Raw genomic sequence first — 24,861 nt, 5'->3', positions numbered from 1 at the left:
AGTCATTGGATGTCTTCCTCACGTACATACATCGAGGGTCACTTGACGGGACTGCAGCCGGCAAGCATGGCCATCTGGGATGAACAATTTGTGGAGGCTGTTTCGTTTGCTCAGAGTGGGATTCAACGGCAGAAGGCGTGGGCGACGCAGCATGTTAAGGTTAAGAGTCCGCAGACACTGCTGGTGCCGATGGTGAAGCAGGGGGATCTGCATATGCCGGAATCGAGTATTGCCGGGCAGATTCGTGAGCGGACGAAGTAATGTTGCTTGCCTCTGATTTTTGGTTTAGGAATTTTGTTTGTTCCTGTAGTCCCTTTACTGGCTTTTTTTTTTATGATTCGAAGATGTATAAAATATAATTTCTTGCTACATGTGGGATAATGAGGATGGGACATGTAGCTACAAGGACGGATCCTTTCCTCCCTAAGAATGGTTTAATGATATGAAGTGTGTACGGGATGATTCATCCACGCATCTCGTTCACTTTAAGAGCGCTATCGCCGGTAGAGTTTCTGATAGCTCTGTAAATTTAACGATCACGCCGCAAGAATCCATTTCCTTCACTCAGAAATATCAACCTAGTCAACAAGCGCCACCCACGCTCAAAAGCGCAGGCCAGAAAACTGGGATTGAGTAAAGGAACGGTAGAAACACTAATAAGTGCATTTTAGGAAAAAAGCCCATATCGCAAAAGTTAGATGACATTTAGATACTCCATTGTCCGTTATGCCTTCCCCATTTTCCAATCCGTACAGCATGCACCTGCAACCCCTTTTTCCTCGAAGTCAAACAACTTCAAACAAACAGCCAAACCCGAAAAACAAACAGACAATCCATCCCAGTTCAGGTCTCATATCCCCCCCTACATTGTAAATATTTCGTCTGTCGTCCGCAATTGCAATTGCATTCCCTTCATACAGACAACAGCAAAAAACACAAAAGAGGAAATAAGAGAAATCGCCCATAAATCGTTCCTCCACACACACATTTGACAGATATCCCCATCCCTTATGGCATTCCTCGAGTCAGCATAACAGAGCACCGAAGTCGTCGAAGTCCGAACACAATGCAAGCGTTTTCCAGACGGAATCTATTCTCTGCCTCGGTTCTTCAATAGATAGACGTCTGTACCACGCAGAATCCTGGCCTATTCGAAACCGTAGACGGGATTCCCCATCTATATTCGAATGGGTACAAGTGTTAGCTGGCGTTCCAACTTCAGTTTGTGAATTCAGAATTCCCCATCCTCTCTTTCCTCAGTCAGAAAAGACGGTCCCAGGGCCAACCCAGATTCATAAAACCATGGCGATAAGCAAAATAAGTATCACTTACTTCTTGCAGGATAAACGCCACCTTTCACGGACAACGGAGGGTATAATCGGTTAGCAATATCATACCGAGAAAGGATAAAATCCAAGAAAAGGTGCTCTACAATATATGCAAATCAAGCACAACTATCCAATCCCTTTTTTTTTTTTTTTTGGTGAGATTTGCTCGGATTTGCAAAAATAGAATAAATAGAATGTATGACATATAAATGCAAAGGGAGGACTTACATCCCGAACTGTAATAGTCTGGAGTATTCACGAGTAGATGAGTTTCTGGTCAGCTACAGTCCATTTATATATCTTCCACCTGGATTTTCTTTTTCGGAAAACAACAACATATAGAATTGAAAAAATGGAATGTGAAAGCGAAGAAAGACAACAAGAATACCTTACGCTCCTTATTAGGATACTTCGATCCTTCCAACAAAACGACGAGTTTTCGAATAATCTGTAGGTGATTCGAAGAAAAAAAAGGAACATTAGCCAACCTCATATATATATATATTTTCCCAACTCTCTCACCCTTATCGTTCCCATGCACCTTAGAGTAGGAAATCAAATGCAAAAAATCGGGAGAAACCGCTCCAAAGACGAAGTCGAGGAGCAGAAGATGAACACACCTCGCGAAGACGCATGAGTATCACAGACCGAATGGTATCGTAGATATCCTTCTGCATGCGGACCACACCACCGCGACGGGCGAGACGACTGAGGATTGGGGGGGGGGGTTAGAAGAGTTGATCTTTTAGATATCCAGAAATTAAAGGGGATAATATATCCGATAAAACGAGCGCTGTGCACGGGGAACATTTCCCCCCACACATCAAAAAGATCTTTCGACGGTTTGAATGCCTTTAACCAAAAAAGGAGTTGGAGGTTGGGGACCTCGCGGTACTCTCAAGGGCTGGATTGGTGGATATGTGGGAATTTATTTTTTGAAATCGACCTACCGAATCGCGGGCTTGGCTATAATTAAAAAGGAAAAAAGGGCACTCAACGTTAGTCTCCGGATCAATCCCTATACCTATGTGTTTTATATCGTTCTCATGGTCCTTCGTTCGATTAAGAGGAGCAAAAGAAAAAGCTGCGAGTGAGGGAGAGAAATGTGCAACCTTTCCCTCAAGAGCAGTTAATACTTACTGACGCCCATGATGTTATCTCTCAAACACTTTCTAGAAGCCGTAGAAGCATATGAGAGTCAGTTTCTAAATCTTCTATTCTCCCACATGAAAGCAGAAAAGCCATTGGAAAATGGGAGGGCTACCCCTGAAGAAGGGTAGAGTAGAAAACATAGCATGGGCCCTGCCTGAACAATCCCATATAGAAGTATTATGCTATTGGGCATTTCATCACTCACTTCAGGCGTCTTGGAACAAATCTGGCAACGTTTTTGGGGTTAAGGTTGCGGTGCGGATGAATAGTGTCCATTTCTTGTCGCTCTTTTTTGTTGCGTTCTTGTGACACCGGGGGGGTTTAGAGAAGGGGTTTCCTCCTGGTATTGTAGATGGCAGGTACTGTAGGAAGTGGATTGGATGTGAGAAGACTTGGAGGAATGAAGCGCTGTCTTCAGAAAATGAGATAAGGGCTAGTTTTGGGTTTGGTTGTGCTGTTCGTGAGAGTAACAAGATCAGAGAGGCTGGTGATCGTTGGGTGAAAGGAAGAAAAAGGCATTAGAATAGGGGGAGAGTAGTAAGGTAGGGTGTTCTATGGTCTGATGTGTTGGTGTTGATAGGTGTTGAAGAGGATGGATGTGTTGTATGAGTGAATTGAGGTTAGGAAAAGGGGCCTAACAAGACAATTATGGGATGTGTAGATAGGCTGTAATCAGTTCACGGTAGCGGGAAGCAGGACTTCCCTCCTAATCTCAGGGGACCTTAGATGAAAGAAGAGGAAATTAACAAAATAATAGTGGAAATTCGAGTACCTAGGCAGAACGGCGGAGACGACACCGTCCAGTGTTATTCCATTTCATAGTAATAAGAATATTATAAGGGGTGGGAAGGCATTATCAAGGCCTATCAAGGTAACGTAAGAAATCAAAACAGGGGATCGTTGGCATATATGGGTAGGGCTTTAGGCGTTTAATGCATGAAACGGCGTTTTCAAAATTGATTAAAAATAAAGATATAACGAGGGGAGCGAACGATTAAAAGATAGAATTTAAAAAAAGGAGAATCCCAACGCCAATTCATGGGTCAACCGTGATAATGACAGAATTCTTCGTCTTTGATTACATTCAAGAGAAGAAAAAAGAAAATCGGGCAAGGTCTAAGAAATGAAAGTTGCCTCCGAATAGAGCGTGCCTCGCTCTGTATCCTCGGTGTCCCCAACGCGAATCTTTAGGGAGAGCTTGTCTTGAGGCGAAAACTATAAAATAATATTAGAATCATAGTCTTAGTATACGTAGCGTGCCACTACCTCGTGCTCACCTGGTAAATGTATGGTCTTGTTCCCGCAACGCTTCCGACGATAGATTTTATAAGCCCTGGAACCTCTGCCATAACATCAACGCGATCAAGGCGTTGGCCCAGAGAACCTTCCAAAACTGCTTCGACATCTTTATCGTCCTTCGATTTCCCATCCCAGGTGAACTTAATCGACTTGGGTTCCGGCCAGTCGTTGTAGGTATCTTCTACAGAATCGAGATGGATCGCGGGATTCACTGGACCCGCAACAACGAGCTCGCCGTCCTTCGCAATGCCACCAACACTCACAATGGTGGAGCCGTATGAAGGAGGGGTGGTGTACTCCATGAACACTGCAGAGTACGTTGGAGATTGGAACGCTCCAAAATTCCACCGTGCAGCTGATGAAAACGTTAGCCTTCATACCACACATATAAGAAAAAATCGCATCAAAGACACAAAAAGAACATACCAAGGTGATGAGGCTTCATGCCCTGGAGGGCATGAATGAACAGCCCACGGCCTTTGAAGTCAATTTCCCTCTCAGGCGTAACAATGGTACCCTCAACCTGGCATCGTGGCCAAAACACATGACGCATGCTCCCCCACGGATTTTCGGGGTCGGTACCAAAGTTCGAGGTGCCATTTCGTCCAACCGCAAAACCGGGCGCGGTGCGTTTCAAAGTGACGTTGACGAGGCTTTCCTCGTTCATGGCTGACTTGACGGAGTAGGTATCGCCTTCAGCATTGAGCGTGAGAGCAATGTTGTCTCCGCCGAAGGAGAGCATGTCTTCATCGAACATGTAGTTTTGAACAGAGTCGGTGCACCATTTATGCGGTGTCTTACCGTCCGTGCCGTAAATCTTGGAGTTGAAATGGCAGGTCGTGTGGATTCCACTGTGGACCAAAGGAAAACATCCATACAATCGCAATGGCTTAGCAAATCTGTTTTCAACCGGGAAGCAAGCAAACAAACATAAAAAGTAGAAAAGTAAGAGAGCTCCAGCATCTCCCCCGAGTATTTGCTCACGCGACATTGCTATAGATAACCTGAAGCATAGCTAGCTCCCCACTGTCGGAGAAGAGATAGAAGGTCTGGGTCTCGACGCAGGTAGACTGCATCGCCCTCCATCGCAAATCGTCCTTCGTTAACTCCCGGTATGGGGTACCCAGCGACTTCGCCTGCACCGTCACTGACTGGATGGCCTCCGGGCCATATATGGGTTCCTGCGTCCCCGCAACATTGGCCAATCTAAATAGAAGAAGTAGTAGAATGTAAGCAGCAGGCTCAAAATGGGTATCAACCAAGGGAAACCGGAGCTTCACCTACGTCTGTTTGAACCAGTTCATGATGAGAGAGGAATAACGAACCGATCTAGGAGAAAGAAATAAGAGAAATACTGAGGGGGAGAAGAGAAGAGATGTTGGAAGCAAAACAAGTAGTTTAGCTGATGGTAGCCGGCGGCTGCACAGTGAGTGATTCCCGCTGGAGAAACAAGGGCTCCGGGGCTATGCCGGATGCGGTAAGAGGGGGCCGCAGGCGTGGCAAGGGCAAAGCAACAAAAGCGCCAGCTGGGCCAGCGAGCGGAAGCAGCGGCGGGGCAGAGGAAAGGAGCTATCTGACTTAATAGTACAGAGTACTCCGTACAACAATAAAAAAATAATTTAATATTAAACCCAGAGACAAGAGATAGAAAAAGAAGAAAGCAGGGGGGGTTTGATAAGATTAGTCAGCCAATGCGGCTAGCTTCGACGCGGCTATTTTAAGCGGGCGCTAAGTAGACTTATCCCTGTCGGTGGATCTGCAGCCGCCAAAATTCCCCAACAGGGAAAAAAAAAAAGAAAAGCGACATCAGGGCATTAAGCATCAATGCACCACCAGCAGCTCTCACAAGATTTCCTCCCATCGAGAACGACCACTTGAAATCGAAGTGGCTGTCTTTGCCTTTACCCTTGCCCTTGACCACGCCCTCCATCCCTCTCCCATCCATACACAATGGCCCAGAAAGCCGCCGCAAGGGAGCTGATCGTCAAGCTCATCGTGGGAGCGGGACAGGCCAGCCCCAGTCCCCCCGTTGGCCCCGCCCTCGGAAGTAAAGGTGTGAAGAGTATGGATTTCTGCAAGGTATGTACCATCACAGTTACGGTTATCCATCAATTGATGGCTGTCGGTGCTGCTGTTTTCGTTCCTAATTTCTTAATAATACACAAACAGGAATTCAACGCTCGCACCGCCCACATCGAAACCGGGACTCCGATTCCAGCCCTCGTCACCGTCCGCCCCGATCGATCGTTTACCTTCGACCTCCGAACCCCCACCACATCCTGGCTGTTGCTCAAAGCCGCAGATGTAGAGATACGCAAGGGCCGGCTGCGGGGCACGGAAAACCCAGGCAAGGACTTCATCGGCAAAGTGTCGCTGAAGCATGTGTACGAGATCGCAAAGATCAAGCAGTCAGAGATCCGGTTGTCTGGAACAAGTTTGCAGTCACTGTGCAAAAGTATCATCGCCCAGGCGAAGTCGGTCGGCATTGAGGTTGTCCCTTGAGCCTTTCAAATCATCTCTTTTGTGCGCATATCTCGGGGAGTGATCATTTACTGATATACTCTTTTTTTTTTTTTTCCCTTCTATTAACCCCTTCCCCTTTCTTGGGAAGGAAGGTGTCAATTGCGACGGCGTTTTTCGGGAAAATGGGCATTTCTTTGCTGTATATTTTTATTGGGGCCATAACAGGGGGAGATGTTGCATATTTTTTGCCGTGACTAGCGAAGGATTCCCCTGTAACGTTGTATCTTGTGTATTATATATATGAACATTTAGGGACTCAATTTCTCCACCTTAAGAAAGCTTGTTCTTTTTGTTTCTATGAGACACTAGGGTGTGTATAGAGTAGATGGTGGGAGGGAGATTGGCTGGAATTGGGGCAATCCCCCTGCAAAATGCGTATAACCAAATGTACAGTTCACAATGCCCGAGGTATTCAGATATTGGATAACTTCTTCGACAGAATAATACTGGTAGGGTAGCACAGACACAGACACAGACACCCGGGGAATACTGTAATTATATGTTGTACAACCTTGAAATGTATGTATATATACTACAGCGTTTGGTCCTGCGCCTGTCAAGATTCCTATAGTTATAGTTAGAAGATGAAATGTTATCTGGAACAATTCAAAATAACCTTTCTCGGGGTTGAAAAATATTTTCCCATGCCCTTAAAATATCTCTACTTCATCTCAGGGAGTCTAAAAGCCACTCAACTCCCTTTTCGCAGTCCGCAGTCCACAGCCACAGTCGAGCTCTTTCTTGACGCACGCCGAAGCCGTGGTTTTGCGGAATCTCTGAGCCCGGTCGAGAGTTGTTTTGCCAAACAAAACAGCAGGCAAAAAAGGAAGCCCACGGTTAGGGTGGTGGGGTGGGTGGTTGGTGTGTTTAGCCCGTAGAGTGGATATTGATGTATCATTAGCTAGTTAGCGTTTAGCTTAACCTAGCGGGCAATTGTGACTCCGTCTTCCCATCCGCCATCCCATCCGTCATCCACGTCGCCCGTCGCATCGTCCGCAGCCTGCTTATCAACCATCCAACAGACCAACAGACCAACAGACGCTGCTAAGCCTTTCGTTGTCCGCGCCCTGGAGCACAGTCACCAGCATCCTGATCCCATTGATCGTGCAGACCGTCCTTTGGTTTCTGAAGCTTACAGCGTACGGAGTAGTTTGTTCTGATATCTCTTCTTGTCTGCGGCGTGGGTTACCCATTTCAGCCACATCCGCCTTCCGCCCGCCCCTCCTCTTTATCTTTTTTATTTTATTTTATATTTATTTTATATTTTATATTTTATATTTTTTTTGGGCAAACAAAACCCGTCACGATCCACCCCGTCCAATTCGAGGCTATCCGCACCACCATCATCATCATCAATTCTCCCGGGAGCATCAGTCGAGGGGTAGGTAATGTGTCTCGAGGCGTCCTGTTGCTTTTCCCACACTCTTCACGACCATGGCTTCCGAGTCCTCCCAGCACGAAGGTACGTCTGACGCTCCACTACACTACAATACCAAAAAACACTGGTTACAAGGGATGAAAGAGAGAAAAAAAGAAACGAAAGGAAAAGAAAACCTTGCCCTGATGGCCCCTTCCCGGCCTCTGCGGCAATCTCGTCCATTTTTATAGTTCATTCTTCATTGACGTGAACCTCAACCTTACAGACTCTCCACCTACGGGTAGAGACAATCAACCCCCTCCCCATCATCAACATCACCATCACCCTCAGCAGCACCAGCACCCAATCCATTCCGCGATGGCGACGAATTCGAGTTCCCGACCGTCATCACAGCATGGCCAGCAGGCCGTCCGTTTCGCCTCTGTAAACCAAGAAATCGAGCCTGCCATCTCTGCCCAAGAAAGCAACGAGCCTTCTAATACTCTCCAACCCCCGAACGACGAGATACAGTCTCTTTCCATACAGCTTCAGAAGTCCAGGCTACAGGAGGCCCGGTTGCAAAATTTCTCTTTTGATCCTGTTTCCCTCCCCGCCTCAAGGGTATGTGCTAATTCTAAGAACTTCCTACTCTGCCCCTTCCCCCCCTCCCCCCGTGTCCAGCCTTTGAGACGCGTCTGTGTTTCCGCTCTTCATCCGCAAAAGTTGTCGGGCTAGCTTCTACGTGTTGTTTATATACTCTTTTTATACTCCCCGGTTCCGTTTACTAACAAAGACGTGTTTCAGGTTCCTTCAAAAGATTCGGGTAGTATTCGGAGCTTTCGGGATCATAGTAGATCTGTCCCGATCTCCCCTACTATATCAGGGGCTCAGTCCCCGGTACTTACCCCTACCGGCTCTGGAAGCCGTGAGGGAAAACAGGGAGACCAAACTGACTATAGAGATGGGATCGGGACGTCGGAACAGTCCGAGTTCACTCCACAGACATCGCTATCAAATGACGTACCCGGAAAAGGATACGACTCTATTGGGGCTGGGTCCCGCCCTTCACCTTCCTCTGAACCTTCATCGACTAAGTACGCAGATGCTTCCGCTGCGGATGACGCTAGACAATCTCGCACTCGCAAACCAAAATTTTACCTAGCCCAGTCTTCCGAACCTGAGTCCCGCGAGCCGAGCCCTCCCCCAACCCAGAAGTGTGAACCGGGCTGGAGTACGCCTGTCTCAGGGGCAACTACTCCCGGTGGAGATCACAATGACCCTTACTCTCGAACCCGGAGACCCCCTCAGCCTAAGAGCCTCTCTCAGATTGATCCTCGCTTTGTTTTTGCAAGTGTAGATGCCAAGCGCCGAGCGAACCAGTCGCGGTCTCCTGCGCGCATTCCTCGATCAGCTAGCGGAGGCGACCTTAAAGCCTATGAAAAACGGGGTAGCTTCTTCCCTGGAAGAAAGGATAGCCGACTCGGTGATTCTGGCGGGCCACACGATGGCAAAAGTTCCGGATCTATGTCGGAGCTGAAACGCTTTTTCCGGATGGGCAATAAACATAAGCGTAGCGGTTCACCCGCGTCCAGCTTCTCGAAGAAGGATTCCCCGAAATCCGCGAAACATCCTCAGTTCCAACCGGCCCCTGTATCTATACCGTTTGCAGATGATCATGGTCTTCAGTCAAAATATGGCAAGTTAGGTAGAGTGCTAGGATCCGGCGCAGGAGGCTCAGTTCGGTTGCTGAAGCGTAATTCGGATGGTGTCACTTTTGCTGTGAAGCAATTCCGAGATCGCCATTCATGGGAGAATGAAAAGGATTACTCCAAAAAAGTGACGGCAGAGTTCTGTATCGGATCAACATTGCATCACGGCAACATAATTGAGACAATGGATATCATCAACGAGGGTGGGCGGTGGTACGAAGTCATGGAGTTTGCCCCCTACGATCTTTTCGCGATTGTCATGACCGGAAGAATGACGAGAGAAGAAATCGCCTGTTCGTTTTTGCAAATTCTCAGCGGTGTTGTTTATCTGCATGGGATGGGTCTGGCGCATAGAGACTTGAAATTGGACAATGTTGTTGTCAGCGATCGAGGGATCATGAAACTGATTGATTTTGGAAGTGCCGTTGTTTTCAGATATCCTTTTGAGAACGACATTGTGCTCGCAACTGGTTTGTTACCCCTGTTACCCCCTCCCCCCAAATGGATTGCATAATCTCCTCTTCTACTTCTTTCCGTCTCGTCTCACTAACAGAATGCAAATTAGGAGTTGTCGGTTCCGATCCGTATTTGGCACCTGAAGTTTACGATGAGAAGCGCTACGACCCCCGTCCAACCGATATATGGTCGTTAGCGATAATTTTCTGCTGCATGTCCCTACGTCGATTTCCATGGAAACAACCACGCATGACCGACAATTCTTTCAAGCTCTTTGCCTCGCCCCCTAGCCATCAGCGTTCTGAATCTGAGACGATCGGCCTTCTAAAAACTCGTCCACGTTCAACGCCGGATCTCCCAAGCGTGATTGATGCATCCAAGAGACAACCCCCTCGCGCCAATGAGAGAAATGAAGATGCTCGTTCGTCAAGTCGCCATCGCAATCACTCTCGGTCTAGGTCAAGGTCTCGACTATCCTCTAACGTCACAAATGCCGCCGACCAGAACACCAAGAGCGATGAAAGCCAACCGAAAAGTGAGATTCCTCCATCGCAATCATCTTCCCAAGTAGGCCAGGCAGGTCAGCGCCCAGAAGTTATAAAAGGCCCCTGGCGTCTCCTGCGTATTCTGCCCCGGGAAACACGACCCCTGATCGCCCACATGCTCAAGCTGAATCCTCGGGAGCGTGCAACGCTACAAGATGTGCTGGCCGATTCGTGGGTCCGAAGCTGTCAGGTTTGTTATCAGAAAGAATGCGGCACTGTGGTTCATGCGGCGAACCACACGCATGTCTTGGAACCACCATCCGCAGCTCCACCTCCAGCCAACGATAATAATAAAAAGGTCAAGCCGTGAGGCTCTTCGACTGTTAAATTAATGAGTCTATTTTTTTTATATTTTCCCTCCCCATCCCCATATGGATGGCCGGGGTGTGTATATAAATTGTTTTACCCCGATGATGCTATGTTAACGGTGCCATTCCCAATTCTCTCGAAGCCATTGCCCCACTACGAAAGATAACTTAAAACTCGACCCTCCCTCGAATATCTAGCGGCACTCCCGCCTTCCTTCACAAAACCCTCGAAGCCGGGGCAAAGGCATAACGAAAAAAAAAAATTCCATACGTGTGTGCTTTAAATTTTTCCAACTAGCCCTTTTTATAGTTGTTGTTTTCTTAATTTTTTCTTTTCTTCAGATGACGATTATATTATTTCGCTTCCGCCTTTTTTCCACCCCTTTCTTTCTCTTCCTCAATTGCTTTCCACAATACAATAATCTATATGTCTCTTGTGTATCTGGCTGATTGACCCAGTGATTAAGCTGGGAAAATGAACATTATTAAACAAGTATGAGGCTGGGTGGTATCACTAATATTTCAAAAAGGAAATAGCCAGAAAATGTCATGACATGACATGATGATATCAGAGTTGATGATTCAATTGCATGAATTGCATGAGTGTTTTTTTTTCCCTTTCAAAGAAATGAATGAATTCACTTTTATTTCTTTATCTGTATTGTCATTAATGCATACTTTGCATTCGTTATTATTATTATTCTTCCATTATACTCATATGCAAGCGGAGCTTATGATGAGTCCTTGTACAGTACAATGATAAATACAGGCCAAGAGTTGGTTATGCAGGAGGAAATACTCTGTAAAGGTGTTGAAACCAAACCAAGATAACATGAAATATAGGAAATACAGAGAGTGACAATTTTCGAGACTCGCGAGTACATGATCCCAGCCCAGAATTGAAAGCAAATTTATTTATTTAGTACACCTCTTTATTCATTAAGAACCTGAGATGCTTGAGTTCTGGTTTTTCAATCTTGACCTGATCGGATTTTGATGTATCACCCCTGTGGGAATCGAACCCGAATACCCATTTGACCCAAATGTCACTATAGAGGTAGGCTGCCTTAATACTGGTCTAATCTCAGATCACGTTCCGATCCCATTTCTCATTCCTATCAACGATGTTGTTGGTTTTGAATGGAATTTGTTCATCGTTTGGTCCTATGAAAAGAGCTGGGATACAGCACCTCTTTCATTGTGGTTAATACAACTTCAGAGTGCTTTGCAAAATTCGCTCCATGATCCAACACTCTGCCATTTATTCCCCACCCAGTTATCAAGCTACTATGGTACTTAAATCTGTCACAGAACACTCAGCCTACACATCCAAAAGAACTACCAAATACGCGAACTCTCTCTAGGCATATACCTCACTCAGTCTTGTACTAGCAAAGCCTGGAAAAGATATTACCGCACACGTTTCACACCTGTTCCTAACTAAATCAGTCACTGCTTTCCTCTCACAGTGAGCTCCTTGAAGGGCTCTGGAGAACAGAAAATTCATTTCAGAATATCAAAGACCACCTTCTTGTCATAATTGTCCTTGCCAAAGTTGTATATAGCCCTCAGTGTCAAGATGAGCATTGAGTACATTTCAGATGAATTGCAGGTTGCTTGAACTATTCATACTTTCCCATAAATAAATGTCAAGAGAGAAGTTAAACATACTGCTAAAGAAACCATTCTTGTATCTGAGCTTGGAATTATATCAGTCCTCCTCAGGGAGTCACATCATCTCATTCATCTAACAGTAAAAGATTGAAGTGATTCAGTAGTTCACTTTGCAGAAGATAATCTTTGCAGTTTTCTTACAGTTTTGTGTCAAATGTGTTTGAGTGATTCTGAATCATGCAGTTTTAGTGATTATGACAAAGATGAAAAATTTGTTTTTTCTTGATAATAAAGTGAGAATTGATTATGATACTGATGTCTAGTCTGAAAAAGTGAGCCTTGAAACCTGATAAAATGTCAAGAGAAGGTGAGGTGAGTAAAATGAATAAAGAAGCATCAAAGATATATTATTATACATACTCTTGAGTCTTAGTAAAGAGAGTTTTATTGAAGCCAGAGAAACCTCAGTTGATTGAGAGACTTTGAGCATTTGAGATGCAGTAACTCTCTCACACTTGTAAATGACTTGTAGAAGCTCTGAGAATATTGAAAAAGTCTGATCTCAAATCTGACCATCAGATTTTGATACTGGATTTATATGCATGAGATCTTTCAGTCATCTATGTGAACACTCAAAACATGCATTTGCATTTATAAATTTTGCAGCAGGAATCACATTTATGATGCTCTCAAATGACAACAAATGACATTCATTTGATTCTGAGTGGATGAGATCAACAAAATATCTTACACTGACAACATCAACATATTATTGAAGGAAAACACTGACACTCTAACTAGAGCTCTTCTCATAAAGATGAGCTCTTCTTAATGTAAGCCTTCAACTCAGCAAACAATTTCTCTATTGAGTTCATATCTGATGAATAGAGCAGCAAATATAGTAGTCTCACTCCTGCATCAAAGCACATCTGCTTTATCAAAGAAAGCCGCATCAGTTGAACCCATAAAGACACAACAAAGGAGGATGCCATCTTGGGTGTAGGTAGGCAGTGTGTGATGATGTTGGCCCTGGTGAAACCTTGACACTTGGACTCGTGTCAACACCCTGCGGAGAACTAACCACTGCGCCTAAACCCGATTCATTTATCACATCCAGAATCATCAACATGATATGAACCAAATTCAGCTAGTCTATGGAGGATTCTTTCAAAAGTTATGATTAGTACTAAGAATTTAAGTTGTAACTCTGTTACTGGCATAAAATATTTTCATTCCCTATCATGGTGGCGAGGGGGCGGTGCGTTTGCTTGGGGGCTTGGGGGAGGATGGGCAGGAGTTTACGCGTTTGCAGGCATTGACGAAAGGGTTGAGGGAGATTGGAACTGTGGAGTGATAAGAGGTTGTAGATATGTATGCTAGCCTGGGAGGAACGGGTTGGGTTTCGCTCATTGTGCTTTTGTTTATTTTCACTTCTCTGCGTTTCCGCGCGTGAGGTGTAGCAGGATCAGATGTAGGAGTGTCTTGACAATAATTCGGAAATCCATCGATATGGATTTCCTCAGGCAGCATCGCCAAATTGTGTTCCGCTTGAATGTATATACGTATATACATATCACATTGCAATCAGAAGGTTAAAAACATAAACAAGGAAGTTGAAGAAGAATAGTAACCAATCCGCTGTGTATTAGAAGGACTCGGGTATCCTCTCCCTCAGAGTGTCACAGAACTAGCGGCTTGCTCCAGAGCGGTTTTGCAAAATGGGCAACTCACAAAACGGAACAGCCTAACAAGGGGATAAATGAAATAATAAATAGTGTGAAAAAGTAAAACGAAAAATTATCGTAATAGCTTCTCAGAGGAAAGAATATTATGAACAAAAAAATATGAAATGAATTCACCTCATATCTCCGTCCCAGACACCGACCTAGACGTCGCCGATGTCACCGAGCTAGAACCACCAATACCAGCGCCTGCTATATTAGCTTCAGAGGCGCCCGACACACCAAGCGTCGACATTTTCTGCGGCAAATCTGTATCATCGTTGTTCCCAGGTTTTGCATCCGAAGCTGACGTTGAGGCGCGCGCTGACGCTGCTGCGGCCTCGGAGCCTGGAATTGGAATCTCCCGCTTGCCGTTGGCTTTGTACAAGAGGATCATGTCGTTACCGGTCCGCCAGATGTGGGTGCGGATTGTGGAGAGGGTCATGTCGTGTGGGATAAGCTTTCGGAAGGTTATGTTTGGTTAGCTTGGAAGAGCTTCGAGGTATGTACAGTGCACGTGCATGTAGGAAAGAGTCCATGTTTTGGTTTTTGTCTTCAGAGAGGGGAAGTCCTGATCTGTGACGAAATAGTAGCAGTGGGACTGGGAACCTACAGTATTTTGGCAGTATAGTTCCAAATATTCTTCCGGTTTCAGAGTGTTTGCATCCGGGTCATCAGGGTTTTGCGGGTCGATGCGTTCGGCAACATATGCGAGGATCTTTTTGGCGCGGAGCATACGGTTGGCATTTAGGCGGGAGGGGTTGGTGTTCGTTGAGAGACTGGAGCTCCAAGGTTTAATGTTAACTACCAAAAATGAGAACGGGGAAGGAGGTTTGGTAATAACATACGTATCAGGCTTCACAACTGGAGGGAGTAGGTCGTTATAGGGTTTCAAAGAAAATGCGACCTTGGATACTTCTTTGAAGGGTATCGTGTTCTGCGGGGACAAGTTAATGGATTACTTTCGTTAATTTGGAGATAACCATAATAACCAGAAGAACTGAGAAAAAACTTACTCGTAGAAGGAACTCTCCGAGCCATTTAGGTGCGGCTTTCTCAAGCATATCGGCATCCGCGCCTACAGTCCCCACCGTCCCTCGATAGAGGTCTGCTGGAACAGCTGAATCGGGGTGTTCTTCTTGTATAAGTATTGCTGTATTTGGTGGTAAGGTTAGGGTCGGTGTCTCATTTTCTTCGCTCGGGGTGATCCTAGTAGACAACGGCTGCTCCGGGTGTTCGTTCAACGCTTCTTCATATTCAAATCTCATCTTTTCAATAACGCCGCTTAGGTTTTCGTCATACACTTTCTCTTTTTCAAACGACTTGTCGTCAGACTCCTCTTCAACCTTCACTTCGATGATTGGCTTCGTTTCAGTGGAAGTTCTTCCCAGTTTTTTGGGAAAGGACATTTGGAACTTTTTACCGAAACGAGATCCACTTCGTTTGCCCGGCTTATCTTCTTTCTCTGTATCGGCTGGCGAGGTTCCCAGCTGTGATTGTGATTCATCCTCTGGTGGGACCGGAGACTTCGGATTTGGATCCGGAGAGTCGATCGTGTGCGTGTTGGCAGAGGAAGCAAAATAATCGGTTTGGTCCTTTCCACCACCGTGGACTCCAGAAGTCGACGTTAACGTACTATTCCCAAAATCAGAAAAAGATGATTGCCCTCCAGGGGTGACGAATCCAATGGAAAGCCCAGGTGTGACAGGGTGGTGCATTCCATTGGCCGTTCGTGTTGCGCTGGAAGCTCCAGCTTCGGCTACCCCCTCGGCTACTATTTTCGGAATATCTATTGAATCAGGGGCGTTCAGTCGAGAAATCCCTTGCGTCTCCTTTGCCTTCGCTTCTAGAGTCTGTTGATATGCTGCATCTCGTTTGATTTCTTCATCAATGAGGCTGGCGAATAAATATCGAAGAACCCATTTTCCAAGGTTAACTGTTCCGAAAATAACGTTAACTATCTATACCGACTCTACTTATCTGCCCGAAAGGGACATTAAACATACTCCTTTGATCTTCCTTGAACTGGCTCAGGTCATCAAGACCTGCCTCATCAGCATAAATTTCACCATCAAAACAACGATTAGCTTCTAGGATCACAGAGAGTCTTCCCGTCCGCGTGTCCAAGGTACACCAGTTCGCTATGGTGTCTATCGTGTTAACTTCAGAAGTGACATCATCTAAGTGACGCTTCCCAAACGATTTAATTGGAATACACTGGCGAAATTTCCCGTTAGAATGGAATATTTCTCATCGTGGTCTTCTGTTTCTCGCTTACCTTTATGAGATCCCAGAGTACTACCTCCCCGGCAGTATCCTGAGTAAGCGCACGCCTCCTGTCTTTGAGTAGAACGTGTTTGATTAAGCCGTTTTGTCCCACTATTGTTTCTTCAGGCAGCGCTTGGAGAGGGGTTACCAACTCCAGGTCATCGTCAAGTACCATTTCATGGACGATCCGTCCCCCCACAGCTGGGGCCGCATTTGATAATTGTAGAATGGAGCTGCGTGGGAGTCTCCGTGGCGATGGCGCGGACTCTGAAACTTCAAAAGAAGGTTTAATATCACCAGTGCTTTGACACGAGACAGTGCTAGAAGTATGTCGATGCTGTGACGAGGGCGGCAAATCAACTTCAGCAGTCGTGTCGACATCATTCCATCGGTTGATACTTGATTTTGGTGTTGCAGTCCAGATATAATCACCCGCAGCAACAACCTGCACGACTCCGTCATTTTCCTGCAGCGCGGCCACACAGACACCCTGGTCAAAGTCTGCAGCCCTTCGACAGTCCGTTTTAGCAACCAAACCTGATCTATCACTCGAGTAGAATACGGATAATTGAGGATGATCGGAATACAGCGACCAGACACTGTCATTATGCATGGTCAGAGTATGCATGCATCGGCCAGCTGTCATGGACCAGATTTTGACCGTCTGGTCAGAGGATGCGGTCATGATTGTATCTCCATCCTGGTTGATTAATATGTCTCGCACATTGTCTGTGTGGCCAACAAATTTCGTGATCAGTTTCCCTGATCTGTGATCCCATACGCGAACGACGCATTCTGGGCCTCCGCTTGCTAATATGGAGCCTTTTGTGCTCAGGGCATACACAGAACCTTTAGTTGCAAGCTCATCTTCAGATAAGTCAATTTTTAACCTCTCTCCAGCTCCGTTCAGATCCCATAGATATATTTTGTGATCCAAACCACCAGACGCAACCCATTCAGAATGCAATTCTGGTGTCGCGAGACATTTTACATAGTCGCCGTGCTTGCCGATCGAAGGGGGTAGCTGCAAATCTTGTGATTCTGGCCGCCATACCCTAACAGTCGTATCGGATGATGCAGAAACGAGGGTTGAGTTGTTTTGGGCAAGGACAATATCATTTATCCAATGTGTATGTGCCTGAACCTGGCGGCGGAAAGTTGTTGCTTCTACAGTTTTGGAACTCGAATTGGAGACGGCATTAGAGGATGTAGTGCCTGACGAGGCGGAGGAGAAGTGGTTAGAAACGCCGCCCGACTTGAGATCAAGGTTTAAGTCCCAGGCACAGATAACTCCATCGCGACCAGCCGAATACCTATGCGACAGGTAAGTTAGTTGTTGGTTGAACATGTGCAATGATGACATGGTTGGGAGCCAGAAAACGTTTGCGCCAAGGTTGGGCGAAATTGCATCCGGCGGGTTCTAATATAAAGCATAACGGTTCTTTGCACTCACAGGATTGAACTTCCAGTGTCGACCGCCAGCCCATTGACACCTAGGCGATGCCCCCCTGGGGCATCTGGCATAGGCAGCACTAGAGGGGCAGAGAGAGTGGAGTTAGCAGCCCATTGCAGCACAGCAGATGTTATTCTTTAGAAACGAACAACAGGAGTGAGCTAACATACCATAGCTGACTCGCTGGCTAGACTTTCTCGCCATCGAGGGTATCTTATGGAGGAGCAATCGGTAATGATAGGACGCGAGCCAGCATGCGCACGGCGAACTCAGGCGGCGGCAGAATCGAGACAAATAGACCAAGCCATGGGATAGGGCACCGGCGGGGAGAACAGTCGAAATTCACAGCAGATAAAACAATTAAATCATCCCAGGCGGCTGGTCAGACTGCATCGAGCTCTGGATTCATCCATCAATGTGGTGGTGGTGTTGTGGCGGAGGAGCAACAGACGGAGAATGGATGGCTTTGCGATTGTTTAAGTAAGGAAGGTTAAGTGGCCGTGCACCGGGCTAGTAACAGCGGGTGATGAAGTGTAATACCAATACATGCCAAGTGGCTTGGTACACTCCGCACCAACGAAACCTCGCCATTCCAATAGCTGAGATTACAGGCCCTGTATCGAGGAGTTATATTTTTCTCAAAATGTACGGAGAAACTGTAACCTGTATGGATAGATAAATGTAAACACCGGCAACAGTCATCCAAAGTCAGCGATTTTTCATAAGTAATAATATTAAATGCCATTCCATCTTCTCCGTATATCGTGTGATATGACCCTGTCAGTTTCAATTCACACTAATTTAAATAATGCTCTTACCTCTGGACTTCACAAATTCTTGTGTTGGCAGTCATCATCGACTCCGGCGCTTGAGATGTGAAGTGTCTCTGGAGAGGGACATCAGATATCTAGCCATACAAATATCTATCGTATGGTCATCCATGCACAGAGTGTTTCTGAAGTTGTACGGACACAGGAGTCAGGAGTTTAACAGGGCTACAAAGAAGCGAGAGAAGTCAACATCGGGTGTTTTATCTTTGTTGGGACGTTTCCAGCAGGGATCGGATATTTAATTACTGCCCAATAGAAAACGAATTCACTTAATCAGTAAGTTAACTTTCGGATACATCATTCTTCTAGCAGCAGCAGATACCTTAATTCGTTGGTTTACCCCAGCATAAAACATGGTCTGGCCTGCTTTGTTTGAAAGATAGAAGAAGTTGTTGCTGCCCCTCTTTCTTCTAGTTAACTAACTATTTAGTCTATCTCACATAAACATCGTCACTACCACGACCACCCAGGAAGCGAAAGGAAATTCATAGCAGGAAGGGAAACAGACCACGAAAACAAATTTATAAAGAGATAAAAAGTTAAGAAAGCGAAATAAAAACAAATACAATCAATAACCACAATAAAAGATGGACACCACCCCGCCACTCTCAGATATCAAACCCGTGTATCCCCCCGCCTCAGCCCCCGCCACAGAACTCCCCGCAGCCCAACAGACAATCAACATCCTCAGCCTCCAAACGCACATCGAGGGCGGATACTTCATCGAAACCGACAGGGACCCTCTCCGCGTCCCAAACCCGTTCCTCAAAGATACTAAGCCGTACCGTCATCAACCAGGCCATGCCACCGCTCAAGCTGTCGGTGACGATTCCACCCGCTCCGCCAGCACTTCTATTTTCTACTATCTCACCCCTGGAAGACCATTAGGTGTCTTCCACAGGAATCGGTCACGGACTGTGCATACCTTGCACCGTGGGCGGGGGAGATATGTAATCATCCATGCGGGCGAGGTGGAAGAGGGGGCCAAAGCGAGGATTGAAACTTTTGTGGTGGGGAAGAATATTGCGGCTGGTGAAAAGTTACAGTGGATTGTTGAGGGGGGGAAGTTCAAGGGTAGCTATCTGCTACCAGATCATGAGGCAGGGAAAGATACAGAGGGATTGCTGATTAGCGAGGTATGGAGAATTTCTTTCTTTTTTTTTTTTTTCATTTTTTTTTCATTTTTTTTTTTTTTTTTTTTTTCAAGTTTTTGGGTGTTACTTTTAGTTTTATTTGGTTATTTTCGTCTCAAGCATTGGGTTGCTCAGTTCGTTATTTGCTAATTTACCACTAAAATTGTTTAGACCGTCGTCCCCGGATTCGAGTACCAGGATAACGATTTCATGTTGCCTGGGACTTTGGAAGAACTATTGACGCCTGAACAAGCCAAGGAGTTGGCATGGATGGTGAAGAAAGCTTGAAAGCAAATGGGAAAGGAGAGGGGGAAAACAATAGAGTTATGAAAGCTTCAGCATTAGGATTGCAGAAAAGAACGAAGATGTTCAGGTAGACAAATCGAACGATAGGCGCAACAGTGAATAGCAGTTCTAGTAATGCACTCTATCTCTTATCCTCTAAGTGTTTTTTTATGAAACTGAGTTGAATTGTTACGTATAGTATTCACATGTCTATGGATAGAAATAGCAAAATCTAAATGCCGTAAAATGTAATATACTGTACATTCATCCCTCGTGTCCCAGGATAATTTAATTCTTTTTCCTGTTTCAACCATCATAGAGGATCTGATCCAGTGTATATCTTGCCAGTCTGCCTCATTTGAAGCATGTTCGAAGTAAATTGGTAACTGCCCAAGAACACAGCCCCTCCTATCCCAATCCACGCAACCCTCGGCCCAACTCCCCTCCAGAACGCGCCAAATTCTTCCTCCTTCATGATCCCGCGCACAACATCCCGCACCCGTATATGCTCGCTGCCGCCTCTCCTCGCAAGCATGACTCTAGTTTTGACAACATCAAGCGGAGTCGTCAGCCCCGCAGCAACAGCTCCCGCAATGCTGCCAAATAACGCACTCGGTCCGGCACCCACCCCAGTTGATCCGGACCCGGGGACGGTGTGGGCATCTGTTCCCGAAGCTCGGGACGCATATGCATCTTTCATCGTTTCCCACATTGTAAACTGCAAGACGGTGAACGGGATCTCGCGCGCAATCGTGATGGCCGTGCCGCGGTATAATTCTCTTATAACGAGGCCCAGCCCTCGCCTCCGCGTGTCATTGGCACTCCCGGAGCCCGCGTGCCGCAATGAGAGGATATCCTTAAGCGCACGAAGCGTGGATCCACCAAACAACCCAGCCTGGGCGCGTTGCTTTATTACCTCCGTAGGAACTCGGACAGCGCACGCGGATATTTCGCCAAGGGATGACGCGAGGGAGTGTGTGAGGATTGCATGCTGCCAGGAGACGGGGGTGGAAGTCGAGGATGACGGGGTTGGGAGAAGGTAGCGGTTTACGCCGTCGTAGACGATGAAAAAGCTCGCGGCGGAAGGGGCGGAGCCGAGGAGGACTGAGGGCAAGCCAGCATAGATTCCGCGCACGGTTTGGCGGAGGGACGGGGTAGCGTGTTTCGTGAACGACCCAGTGTGTTTCCGCGCTTGCTGGAGGCGGGTCTTTATGGTATCGAGCGGGTAGAGGGAGAGGTCGACTGTAAGACCAGCCACAGCCCCGGACTAGTAGGGAGAAAGTAGAGAATGTAAGTCACAAGTAATTTGGGCGCAGGGATTATTGTATTATTATTAAGAAATGAACATACTATGAGCGACCTCGTCCAGAGGGACGGATCGGCTGCGGAAGTCCGCTCCGGTTCAGACGGCTCAATCGCGGCCATGGCGCTTGCGGGTTGTCGAATTGATGTAACAGAACAGTTTTCACGTCATCATCGCCGTCACCAATGACATGTAACTTACATTAGTGAGTTAGGTGAGGTTTGGTTGGGACCAAGAATAATCTACGCTAACTAGGGTTCGCTGTGGTTGTTGTCATCGGAAAAAAATAGCTTTGGAATCTCGGCTTGCCGAGTTGCCAAAGGCGGCAAATCATTCCCGATTGCCGAACCTTTCTTGAGTCGAACGATTCTCCTTTCATAAAAACCCCGAAAGACCGGCTATAGTCAATGTAGAGAACCTCGAAAAGAATTACAAATTGATACCAACTTTATGGATAGATTGAAATACTTATATCTTCCTTTTCCCTTTTGGTATAAACCGGGTGATCTCTAACCACAGGGAAGTTTAATACAAATTCGTAAGGTTCAGTGGGACCTATCTAGGTAGTTGGGCATTTTAGGGGAAACAATTAGCAACAGGTAACTCATAATAGTTAAGTCATCTCAGGATTGCGTTGAAATTCAATAGCGGTTTTAAAATCAACGTTATCACGTGATATTGACACCGACGAATAGTGAAAAATTTTTGATAACGGAGCAACAACGGCAAGCTCCGCCAGCTTGACTACGATTTAGATGGCGCTGAGAGCATTACGGCCGGAAAGCAGCAGCCCAATTTCCCCAAAAGAGTTTTGTGAGGCCGTAACAAATCTATGGGAAAGATGGCGAGGCGTGTCGACACCAAGTGTGCCGTCAAGAATAGGTTCGCATGAAAAAGCTCAGGTTCAATCCTTCGTATACATTTTGCTAATTCCGTGGATTTTAGGACTGGCTGTCAGTGGAGGTCCTGACTCGATGGCTTTGGCTTTCCTCTGCAAACAGTTGATATCTGAACGCTTGATTCCTGACCTAAAGGTGAAGCCCTTTATTGTCGACCATTTGGCTAGAGAGGGCAGCACGGAGGAGGCACACAAAGTGGCAGATTGGCTTAAAGACCTTGGTATGATTTTGCAATGATATATTCTATTCAATCCTTGTAATTTGAATTTTTACTATTTGAATGCAGGTGCTAATTGTCAGTTCCATTTTTTGCTTGCGCTTTAGGTTTTGACCCTTCCATTCTTACGCTTAGTTGGCCCGGCGGAGCTCACCCGTCCAGCTTCACCGATTTTGAAACTGTCGCCCGGAAACTCCGCTATCAAATTCTTGGAAAAGCTTGCAGGGACTACAATTCACGAGCGCTATTTTTGGGACACCACCTGGACGATAATATTGAAACGGTTCTGAGTCGAGTAGCCCGAGGACAACGCCAGGCAACCGGCCTCAAGGGTGTAGCCAGCGTAGGCCATATACCAGAATGCCATAGTATTTATGGAGTAGCAGAGAGTGGTTCCTCCGTCTGGTTAGTAGATGGGCAAAGGAGGGTAAAATCTGCTGGAGCTAGGGACCGCTATGGTCGAAGTTCGAAACGATTACAGCCGGATCGCTATTCGGCGACCGGTCCGTCCCATCACTTCCGTGAAGATCTTATACTCCCTATCGCAGAGGGGGGTATTTACCTATTCCGTCCGCTTAATTCCTTCCCAAAGTCACGCTTAACATCTACTTGCCTTCAAAACAACATACAATTCGTAAACGATCGAACAAATTTTGATCCTACCCTTACTTCTCGAAACACAGTGCGACATCTCCTCTCCAACGGCACGCTTCCTCGCGCACTACAAGCTCCATCAATATTACAACTTATTGAAAACAGTCAAAGGATTTCAGATGAGCTCATGGAGGAGACGAACGCATTCTTAGAAAAAGTTCGAGTCCTCAAACTTGACCTTCGAACTGGCAGTCTTGTGATTGACTTCCCGGGTCCTCGAGTTATGGAGGATATTGGAATGTCTCAGGGCGTGTCAATTCGGAGTTCCCCACCTAAGCTTCAGAGGATCCTAGCCATGGTTTTGCGACGCCTTGTTGACATTATTTCTCCTGCTCCAAAAAGCGATATACCGCTCGAGAAATTCACAATGGCGCTACAAATAGTTTTTCCTACACTAAAGTCAGCGTCTGGCGAAACGTCAGCTTCCTCAAGACAGGATATATTTACGGTCGGCGGCGTGAAGTTCGAACCCGTCACACCGTCGAGACAATGGGCTGGGGCCAAAGTCGTCCCTCTCAAATCGTTCGTCCCAAGGAAGCAAAACGATGGTTATGGTTCAAATACCTGGCTCCTGACCCGCCCACCGTACTCAAGGCGTGTCTCAAAGCCCGTTTCCACTTTCGACCTTCAAATTCCCAAATTACCAATTGCTGAATATGATACGGACAACTCCCGCTGGTCGCCCTGGCAACTTTGGGATAACCGACACTGGATACGAGTGCGGGCCGAGCCAGCAAATTTAAAACATCCAGCGGAAAAGGACTCATTTGAATATAATGGCATGAACATCCCCGTTGTCGTTCGTCCAATGGATGGTCCAGACTTAGCAGATGTCAGACGCCGACTTGCAAAATATGCATTGTTTCTTTTCGAAAATCATTCCGATGCCATGAAATCAGATGTTCCATCCTTCCCAACTCTAAAGGCGAGGCAGGAATTGGATGAACTTCTCCAGTACCATGCACCGGATGACCTGAGATATACTATTCCCGTCATCGCAGAAGCAACCGGGCAGAAGCGGGTTCTCGCGTTTCCATCGTTCGGATTCAGGATGCCAGTGACTTTCACTCGAAGGATGGGGAATAATAATACCAGGAGAGACCACTGGACGTTGAACTGGCAGATAAATTATAAACACATCGATCTCGATTTATTAAACCTGGTATCTCGGGATTTGGACAGGGAAATTTCGCGAGGCGCTCCTTTCAGCGAAACTTGAGTCGAAGGTTTTTGTTTTGTTTTCTTAAACATCTAGGGCCAGAGGCGCAATTTTGAATAACTTTGGGGAGTTTTCGTCACTACTTTTGTAATTATAGACATGTATCAATAGCACGAAAGGAAGAATTGCAGACCCCAATCGAGCAGGGTTCACTGAACGCAGCCTTGCGTATGGCACGGCCACTAGAATACGAGCACTCACTAACCTCAAAGAGTGGATGTCGTCTCATTCGACCACCAAATTCCGCCGGCAGAACCGGAAACAATTCGTCAGCTCTTTGTATCAACAGCTCCTTCCACAACCATAGCTACCTATACGGGACTAACAAACAATGTCACGAGCAACCACTTCTTCATCCAGGTAGTTGTTCTTGAGATATTCTGACAAAATGAAGAACCGCGAGCTAACATATGAATGTCCAGCGGTTCCAAGAACAGCATTCTTGTTCAGCGGGATGGGGACAGAATCTTGACCCTTGTCGATGTCGACGCATCACAAATTAATGACGAAGCCAGTGATACTAATGATAGCGATAGCAGCAGCATAGTCGTGGTGTCTCGAGGTATAATCGAATGATATGCAGCTGAT

At 46.3% G+C, this 24,861-nt stretch overlaps 8 protein-coding genes across 9 annotated transcripts; 5 read left to right on the top strand and 3 right to left on the bottom strand.

Moving 5' to 3' along the window:
• Nucleotides 1-66: 66 nt before the first annotated feature.
• Nucleotides 67-261, top strand: BDBG_17049 (nitrate reductase-like protein; the record flags this gene model as incomplete). The annotated part of the gene is made up of 1 exon (XM_031724856.1): nucleotides 67-261. The coding sequence occupies one exon, from the start codon at nucleotides 67-69 to the stop codon at nucleotides 259-261; it is 195 nt and encodes a 64-aa protein (XP_031578298.1).
• On the bottom strand, nucleotides 236-6,356 carry BDBG_04403. Of its 2 annotated transcripts, XM_031721650.1 has the most exons (7): nucleotides 5,064-6,356; nucleotides 4,764-4,985; nucleotides 4,206-4,630; nucleotides 3,758-4,134; nucleotides 1,949-3,695; nucleotides 1,717-1,776; nucleotides 236-1,574 (listed from the first exon to the last, which is right to left on the bottom strand). In XM_031721650.1, the coding sequence occupies exons 1-5, from the start codon at nucleotides 5,081-5,083 to the stop codon at nucleotides 3,597-3,599; spliced, it is 1,143 nt and encodes a 380-aa protein (XP_031578297.1). In that variant the 5' UTR covers nucleotides 5,084-6,356; the 3' UTR covers nucleotides 236-1,574; nucleotides 1,717-1,776; nucleotides 1,949-3,596. The 2 variants fall into 2 exon arrangements, with proteins under 2 accessions (XP_031578297.1, XP_002625534.1); XM_002625488.2 differs by having other exon boundaries at nucleotides 1,717-3,695.
• BDBG_04402 (mitochondrial 54S ribosomal protein YmL19) lies at nucleotides 5,330-6,374 on the top strand. The gene is made up of 2 exons (XM_002625487.2): nucleotides 5,330-5,858; nucleotides 5,949-6,374. The coding sequence occupies exons 1-2, from the start codon at nucleotides 5,730-5,732 to the stop codon at nucleotides 6,279-6,281; spliced, it is 462 nt and encodes a 153-aa protein (XP_002625533.1). The 5' UTR covers nucleotides 5,330-5,729; the 3' UTR covers nucleotides 6,282-6,374.
• Nucleotides 6,375-6,922: 548 nt separating this feature from the next.
• On the top strand, nucleotides 6,923-12,589 carry BDBG_04401 (HAL protein kinase). The gene is made up of 4 exons (XM_002625486.2): nucleotides 6,923-7,764; nucleotides 7,946-8,280; nucleotides 8,464-9,838; nucleotides 9,934-12,589. The coding sequence occupies exons 1-4, from the start codon at nucleotides 7,737-7,739 to the stop codon at nucleotides 10,677-10,679; spliced, it is 2,484 nt and encodes an 827-aa protein (XP_002625532.1). The 5' UTR covers nucleotides 6,923-7,736; the 3' UTR covers nucleotides 10,680-12,589.
• BDBG_04400 (WD repeat protein) lies at nucleotides 12,496-19,715 on the bottom strand. The gene is made up of 8 exons (XM_002625485.2): nucleotides 17,904-19,715; nucleotides 17,734-17,812; nucleotides 16,291-17,593; nucleotides 16,019-16,229; nucleotides 15,029-15,948; nucleotides 14,861-14,949; nucleotides 14,626-14,791; nucleotides 12,496-14,472 (listed from the first exon to the last, which is right to left on the bottom strand). Exons 1-8 carry the CDS (start codon nucleotides 17,935-17,937, stop codon nucleotides 14,152-14,154), a joined length of 3,123 nt encoding a protein of 1,040 aa, XP_002625531.1. The 5' UTR covers nucleotides 17,938-19,715; the 3' UTR covers nucleotides 12,496-14,151.
• BDBG_04399 (DUF985 domain-containing protein) lies at nucleotides 18,429-20,314 on the top strand. The gene is made up of 2 exons (XM_002625484.2): nucleotides 18,429-19,699; nucleotides 19,868-20,314. Exons 1-2 carry the CDS (start codon nucleotides 19,151-19,153, stop codon nucleotides 19,982-19,984), a joined length of 666 nt encoding a protein of 221 aa, XP_002625530.1. The 5' UTR covers nucleotides 18,429-19,150; the 3' UTR covers nucleotides 19,985-20,314.
• BDBG_04398 (mitochondrial carrier protein) lies at nucleotides 19,773-21,786 on the bottom strand. The gene is made up of 2 exons (XM_002625483.2): nucleotides 21,332-21,786; nucleotides 19,773-21,248 (listed from the first exon to the last, which is right to left on the bottom strand). Exons 1-2 carry the CDS (start codon nucleotides 21,404-21,406, stop codon nucleotides 20,295-20,297), a joined length of 1,029 nt encoding a protein of 342 aa, XP_002625529.1. The 5' UTR covers nucleotides 21,407-21,786; the 3' UTR covers nucleotides 19,773-20,294.
• Nucleotides 21,787-22,039: 253 nt separating this feature from the next.
• Nucleotides 22,040-24,273, top strand: BDBG_04397 (PP-loop family protein; the record flags this gene model as incomplete). The annotated part of the gene is made up of 3 exons (XM_002625482.2): nucleotides 22,040-22,166; nucleotides 22,230-22,403; nucleotides 22,508-24,273. 3 exons carry the CDS (start codon nucleotides 22,040-22,042, stop codon nucleotides 24,271-24,273), a joined length of 2,067 nt encoding a protein of 688 aa, XP_002625528.1.
• Nucleotides 24,274-24,861: the final 588 nt, after the last annotated feature.

Source organism: Blastomyces gilchristii (genome assembly GCF_000003855.2).
Source record: "Blastomyces gilchristii SLH14081 genomic scaffold supercont1.7, whole genome shotgun sequence".
NCBI classification, from domain to species: domain Eukaryota; kingdom Fungi; phylum Ascomycota; class Eurotiomycetes; order Onygenales; family Ajellomycetaceae; genus Blastomyces; species Blastomyces gilchristii.
This window is presented reverse-complemented; position numbering and strand designations above follow the sequence as displayed.